Raw genomic sequence first — 7,724 nt, 5'->3', positions numbered from 1 at the left:
TCTGACTGCTGCCTTTTATACTTTATAGGCTGATAATGGTTTTGTCATTCAAATACCCTGAAACCTGATGATTAAGCAGGTCTATGTTTTCTATTAATTTAAATTGTGCAATCACAGCCTACATGAAACAAACAGATTGAAAGATAAACAGAAAGAGAGAGAACGAGAGAGGGACAGCAATAGCAAGACAAATCATGTTTGCCGAGAGTTACCAAGTCTGAGGAATTCCTTAAAGTAGCAAACATTTACCAAGTAATTCAAAAGTAACAGTTGGAGTTTCATAAAGAGTCTGATTTGCTGTCTATTTTTATTTGAGTAAATTTATACAATTTACTCAAATAAATTGTACAGTATGCCGTAACTGATTTTAGATTTCCTCACATAATTGTAGCCATTTATTCTACAATTCTACCAAGAGAGGTCACCAAAATTATTAATAATGTGAAGCAATTGTATCAGCTTTGAAAAAATGCAGCCCATATTTCATTTCAAGTCCCTCTTTTCCTATTCTGCACTTTACTGCAGTTAACATTATTTTACATTTCTAGTTTATTTAATGGTTGTTTAGACATGAGCATAACGCAGATATGTATAAACTCTGTCCCTGTTATGTATCAATAAAAAAATAATTGTAAATAATAATACTAAAATAATATTATAAATAACATGTAGAGAAAAAAAAAATGTCAGGGTTGTTTGAAGCTTTAAGACCTGTGTCTGTACCTCAGCTTCTGTGGATGCCCAAATACTCAAGTTACAGGGGGCTTTATCATGATCAGTGTTGGGGAAAGTTACTTATAAAAGTAATGCATTCCAATATTGCATTACTCCTTAAAAAAAGTAACTAATTATGTTACTTAGTTATTTCTTATAGAAAGTAATGCATAATTAGTTACTTTTTGGAAAAAGTAACTCAGATATTTTCTTGTAAATTAAAATGTTATGCTTTACTTTACTAGTTACTTGAAAAAAGTAATCTGATTACATAACTTGCATATTATTTCTCACATATATACTTGCTTTATTGAACGTGAATTTATCAGATATTTTTGTCGTTTAGATACAGGGCTTAATTTGTGCCGGAACAAGCCGGATCCGGCACCTCTGATAATATTTTATTTATTTATTTTTAGAGAAAAAGTTTACTGTCTATTTGGTTCAAAAGTTATTAGCAAACATAATAAAAGAGATATTTTCAGACACTACCCAAGAACTGAGAAATATGCAAAAACATTTTATCATACAGTTCTATTATCTGTATAATAAGAGCTGTCCACACAGGCCTTTTCCATTCTATCGCACCACATTTCCATACGTAAAAATTTGGACACGTTTGACTTTTGCTCTTGAGTTTTTCACATGACAGTAAAAAGAAATTAAACTTTAAAAAAAGTGTCTCTACTGTATACCTTGCATTCTTTTGCCCTCACATCTCACATTTTAAAATGAATTAAAATTGTTCTACGTGAATGGCCCTTAAAGGTAGGACCTGCCACGAGAGGGCGCACTACCAAAACAATAACAATCGTGTGGTTTGATAATGCTAAGAAGGAGCGTAGAATGATGGGATTTGTTGTCTTTTACTCAACTGCTGACGATTAAAACACAAGCGAGATCGGCATCTCTTTCTAGATGAAGTTTGTCGCGAAGCAACTTCCGCATTTGTCCAAGTCACTGTTGTCATATGGTTTCTACGTCAGTAAAGGTGGTAACAAAGGGTTACTAACGTCATTGACAGGTAACTGCACTGCCCCGTGTCACTGTTTAGAATAGGACTTTTCTCATGATTTACAAGTAGTTGTAAACATTAGAGATATGTTAATAGCTGGACAAAATATATAACACTAGCCTAGTGGTTTTGGGATATTTTACTGCAAATATCTTACAAATTGTACCTTTAAGAGAGACAGTATATACCAGTTCTCGGCCTCTAAATCCTCCTTGATGGATACCATGGTTGCCATTCATAACAGTGTTTTTGCAATATCTGATAATGTGAGGTTGCTGTTGGCAAACATTTGAATGCATCTTTCTGTAGTAAGATAAATAATCAGCCTGAGCTGGCTAAGTAGACAAACACTAGTTTAGTCAGTATGTAGTGGCATGTTGAACAAGCCTGAGCTTGGGGTTTATTGACAGAGGTTGGGATGCTTGGTACTAACAATTTTATTGTTGAACGAATCTATGATTCAGTGCTTTAGAACAATAGCTTAGATATTTTTTTGAATTGCTGATTAAATTTTTTTACAACCTGTGCCTTTGTTCAGGATTGTATAAAGAGACTACAACACTGTTTGCTATCCAACATTTCACATCTGACAATGACAACTGAGAGTGTAAGTGCCTCTTTCTCCCTGATTGTCTGAGTCCCACAGTTTGTCATGATGTGTTAGCACAATGTAAACTCTCAGTGTTGTGTTTTGTCTGACAGATTGTGTTCTACGAAGACAGGAACTTCCAGGGAAGGTCATATGAGTGTAAGGGAGACACAAGTGACCTTCATTCTTTTTTTAGCCGCTGTAATTCTGCAAAGGTGGAGGGGGGCTTTTGGGTGCTGTATGAGTGGCCAAACTACATGGGCTATCAGTATGTCCTGACCCCAGGGGAGTATCCAGATTATCATCATTGGATTGGCTTCAATGATTGTGTCCGATCTTGTCGTCTACTCAGGCATGTAAGTTCAATGGCAACACAAATTATCACTTTGAATTGCTTTTAGGGAGTCTGTGATTATAAGTAAACAGTGTGATTAGGTGTAAACATAGAAACGTCATTTGTGTTTATTTCAGGTTACTGGAAATCTCAAGCTGAAGCTCTTTGAAAGGCCCAATTTTGATGGCCAAACATGGGAAGTTACAGAAAGCACCCCGTCCATCCAGGAACATTTCCTCTGTAGAGAGATCCATTCCTGCAAGGTCCAGGAAGGTCCCTGTGTGTTCTTTGAGCATGCAAACTACAGTGGCCGGCAGTACCTCCTTGAGAAGGGAGAGTACAGACGCCACACTGAATGGGGGGCCATGCATCCCATTGTGGGCTCTGTTCGTCAAATCACCACAGACTGTTGAACTGAAAACTTCTTGTCACTACTACTGAAAAATACAATTATTGAAGAGGCATTCATATATGTGAGTTGTGTCTATTTTGTTCCGGTTGCCATAAAAAAAAATATAAGGCTGAAATACTAAAAAAAAAAAAAAAAAACATTATTACAGCTAGTTTATCATATATATTTCTATGAATGACTGCTTTGTAAAGCCAAATCAAGTCACCTTTATTAAATTCAGTTCAATAACAGTGTTTATGTTAAATTTATCAGTGATTAACAAATTTAATGCTGCTATAAAGCAGCTCTATAGAAGACAATAGTGTCATTATTCAGCTCAGTTCAGTTACATTCAAGTGGTGTTCTCTTCCTAAAGAGTAAATGTGATCATATTACTGAATATTAAGTGTCTTTAAACACTAACTAAACGAGCCAAAGGCAATGGTAGCAAAGAGTCCAAACTCAATCAGGTGACAAAAATGGGGGGGGGGGGGGGTAAAACTTGCATCTCTTGAGCAGAAATGTTTTCAAGTAAGATGTTTTACTTTATATTTTCATAAACTAAGCCCAATGAACAAGAGTTGTCTGACTCTGAAATAAATCAGACAAAAGACAACAGCAGTTGTGCACTTCCTGAGCAATTTACAAAGCAGATAAAAATCAGCTCATCAGATTATATTACATTTACTGTTATAATTTTATAATACTTTGTTATAATTTAAAATACAAGAGAACGTTCTATATATATAGCGTTCTTATCAGACAGTGTGTGTTTAGAGCAAAATGCTATTTTCAGGAATTTCACATACAGTGAATAGATATTTTACTTCATAAATGCATAAATATAGTTTTTCTCGACTGCTTAAACACTGTAACCAGGCTTCTGAACTAAAATTTCAAGACCATAGCACCATTTATTAAAAAGCACAGCCATTCCCCTAAACTAAACACTTTAACCCTTTTTTAAACACATGAATCGGATTTGGTGAAATGTCACTGCAAATCTCTACATACAAATCCCTTAATTTCTCATTGCCTATGCCATGTTGTCATTTAGAAAGCAGTAGCATTCAATATTGTTCACTAAAGTCAGTATAGCTTGAGCTCAATTAGTACACAGTTACCCAAATGGAAAAATTAGGAGTCAAAACTTATCACACACCAATCAGAACTTTCAATAGATAGATAAAATAGCCCCAGTCAGTTCATTCAGTTTTGGAATAATTTATTAAGAGAGACATGATTGAAAAGCTCAAGGACACCAGAGAGGAGGAGGAAGACAAAGAGGAGGAGGAGGAGGATAAGGATGAGGGGCAAGGAGAAAAGGAGTCTCAGATTAAATTTGTGCCATTAGTTGACCATGTCCTATGACTATAAGGGAGGCTGGGCAATGAGTTTGCAAACTTGCAGTTTTTCTCGATTGCTTACAGATTTTGCTTATTGCTATCACACGTTATGCAAAATTTGGCTCATTGTGTCAAAATCAGTCTTTCTATTTTTGTAGAACACAGAGACGATGGAATGGAAGAAGCCTGACTAGACATTACAGTTGATGTGTGACGGGGGTGGATCACTCATGCAAGAAGATTATGTGATGCTGGGGCAGAATATTTTTTGGTTGTTGTTTGATGTATTGTACTGTACAGTACATTAAGGAATAGAAAATGTGCAAATGTATACACATGTTCATCATGTGAAAAGTTCATAGAGGGGGAGAACCACAAGCAACACAACTTATTACTGGTTTTTAGTTTTTGTAGTTTTGTTTTGAATTTACCTCACCACTGTGTAAGACTATGTTGTAGTGTGTGTGTTTGAGGACTTGTTTTGAGTGTAGAGCTTCATTCTGAACTGAAAATTGGATGTTTGGGGAATTGGGTGAGATGTTACGGATTTGCGTTTACTGTTTTGAGAATATAAGGCATGAAGAGAAAAACTTTCAGGGACGTTGTTTTGAGTGCAGCATGGACTGCCCAGAGCTGTCATCCCACTTCAGCCGCTGTAACTCCATCCAAGAGTGAAAGTGGGGCCTGGGTTTTGTATGAACGTCCAAAATTAATCGGTTGCCAGTACATCCTAACCAGGGGAGAGTATCCTCATTACCTGCACTGGATGGGCTACAATGACTCTATAAGGTCTTGCCGCAAGGTTAGGGTGACCATATGCGCCGTTCATACGGGACACGTCCCAGCCAGGATTTTAATATTGCCTAAAATATCCAGGTTTTGGCTATTTTGCTTTTGAATCGCTTTTACGTGTATGTTCGTTCGTTTGACTTGAAGGATTGTGGCGCACTTTGTTTTTGTTTGTTTTTTTTGGATTTGTGCGCAGGGACGCTTCAAGTCAATCGAACGAACAAACACGTGCGCATATTTGCATAGCTTTTATTGTTCCCTCTAGATCTCACCTTCTCACACGCAGCCCCACGATTGGTCGACTACGTACAATACCTGCATGTTATTGGTCAAGCTGCTCTGGATGTTTAAGGCATTATTAAAATTCTGGCTGGGACGTGTCCCGTATGAGCGGCGCATATGGTCACCCTACGCAAGGTGCGAAATGTAAGTCATGCCTGTTTGGAGAAACTGAGCTATTTAGCCCAATACAAGTCTACAGTATGTTCCTTTTTTCAGGAAAAACCACACCAACATATACTGTATCCCTCACTAACCATTCAGGAACAGCATTATTGGCCCTAAACTCTGGCAGATATGGAATAACACTGTATTGTTCCCTACTGAAAGTTTATTTTTATCTTGGAGAAGATTGAAACATAAAACCCAGTATGCATAAACTTAAATATTTTTTTTAATAATTCAGTCCCCCATTAGTATAATTTTAGGTGAGTCTGGATATGATTCTGCTCTTTCTACAGTATATGGCCGATAAGAAATCAATGCATTGTAATGGTATTTGGCTACCTGCTGTATCTTTTGTAGCATACTGGCATTTTTTGTATCCGTCTGTATGAGCGGCCTGACTTTCAGGGTCAGATTATGGAGTCCAGTGAGGACTTACCCTCTCTCTATGACCGCTTCCATCACCGTGAGGTACAGTACAGGCCTGTAACGTTCTGGATGGGGCCTGTGTGAGCATCCTAACTACAGGAACATCAATATTTGTTGGATAGAGGCGAGTTCCGCCACTTCACTGGAGTGCCATGCATCCTGCTGTCGGCTCCATCCGCCGTGTTCAGGAGTTTTCAGTGTGTAGTTAATTGTTCCTTAACCATTTAATAAGAAATGACACTGTGCTACCCTAAAGCTCCAGTCTCCTGGTTTACTTTTTTTATTTTTATTTTTTATTTTTATTATTTATACCTTTGATAACAAAGATAAATTTTTTAGTAGACTTTAATATAGTCTTCGGTGACACAATATCATGAACTTTAGAAATCATTGAATATGCTGACTTGGTTTTATGCTGATGCATTTTGTTTAGGATTTTTTGATGAATAGAAAGTTATGAAATTAAATAAATAAATGTGTGTTTGTGTGTGTTAAATGTGAACCACTTTTTAATTGATTTAATGGCCTTCTCATATCTTTCGGCATCTACTGTTGATATAACTCTATACTCCCTTCTGTTGGTTTATTGCTTCTGAATGGTCTCTTACAAACATAAGATTTTAAAATCTAAAAAATGTTGACTTCTGTTACATTGCATACAAGACAAGAAAACAGAATTTACATTTACATTTTAGTACTGTCATGACAAACTAAACATTTTACGATAAATAAACAATTAATACATTGAAATATATTTGATAAATCCAATTGCACGTAAACACTTACTATAGGAGTTTATTTAAAGTTTATTTATAATAAACATGACATATGAAGAATCAGCTAGAAATAAATGGCCTAAAAATAAACTGCTTTTTCAGGCTTTTTGCCGTAATGACACTTAGGTCAGGAATTTTGTTTTTGTTACCAGTACCTGTTCACATGAATATACATACCACACTTGTTTTTTAACCATTTGTATGTGAAAATGAGTGCTTGTGTGTTTGCACTGGTTCAGAGAGAGAGGATGAGCTGCCAGTTGTGTGAACAGTTGCTGGTCAATAACCCCTAAATCTCCCCATACAATAGTTCAGGCCATGTTGATGACTCAGGGGCTTTTCCAGAGACCAGCATGTGCCCAAAGTCCACAATGCTGATGCAGACCAGAGAGGGACAAGAGCATGCTTGAAAACAAAAGAGTTTTTTTTCTGCACAAAGGCCACCAGCAAGCACTTTTTCACTGGTGGGCCCTCAGGGCAACATGTATCTGTTGGTCCAGATTCCTCCATAGGCATCCAGCACGGAATGGAAGGATGGTTCACAAAGTTCACTAACTAGTGTTTGAGCTAGTACATTTTCTGCCAGCCTGACAGCGCTCTCTTGTGGTTGTCATTTTTATAACTTTTTAACATATGGTGCTTGATAACTTCTTGTAATCATAAATGGGCATCATCTACACATTCCTAAATAATTATTTTGGATAATTGTGGAGTGATTCAGAAAACTAGTATGCACTGTAATCAGATTTTTTTTTCCCCATTGATTTTATTGACAACCACTGTAGTCAATCATATTTAAAAAGAAAATAAACAATGTTTCTTTATATTTTATACTAACTTCAGGTTAAAACAGTATAAAACAGCAACAGTCCAGTATTTTCAATCTCCCAGCATGCA

The 7,724-nt window shown here is 36.5% G+C and overlaps 1 protein-coding gene and 1 pseudogene across 1 annotated transcript; both read left to right on the top strand.

The window, feature by feature from the left end:
- The first annotated feature begins 2,272 nt into the window (after nt 1–2,272).
- Nucleotides 2,273–3,093, top strand: crygs4 (crystallin, gamma S4). The gene is made up of 3 exons (XM_026218294.1): nt 2,273–2,336; nt 2,432–2,674; nt 2,790–3,093. The coding sequence occupies exons 1-3, from the start codon at nt 2,322–2,324 to the stop codon at nt 3,063–3,065; spliced, it is 534 nt and encodes a 177-aa protein (XP_026074079.1). The 5' UTR covers nt 2,273–2,321; the 3' UTR covers nt 3,066–3,093.
- A 1,189-nt stretch (nt 3,094–4,282) lies between these two features.
- Nucleotides 4,283–6,260, top strand: LOC113053824 (gamma-crystallin B-like; annotated as a pseudogene).
- The last annotated feature ends 1,464 nt before the right edge of the window (nt 6,261–7,724 follow it).

Source organism: Carassius auratus, chromosome 34 (assembly GCF_003368295.1).
Source record: "Carassius auratus strain Wakin chromosome 34, ASM336829v1, whole genome shotgun sequence".
Taxonomy (NCBI): Eukaryota; Metazoa; Chordata; class Actinopteri; order Cypriniformes; family Cyprinidae; genus Carassius; species Carassius auratus.
The sequence above is the reverse complement of the archived record's forward strand: the minus strand, read 5'-3'. Positions and strand labels throughout refer to the sequence as shown.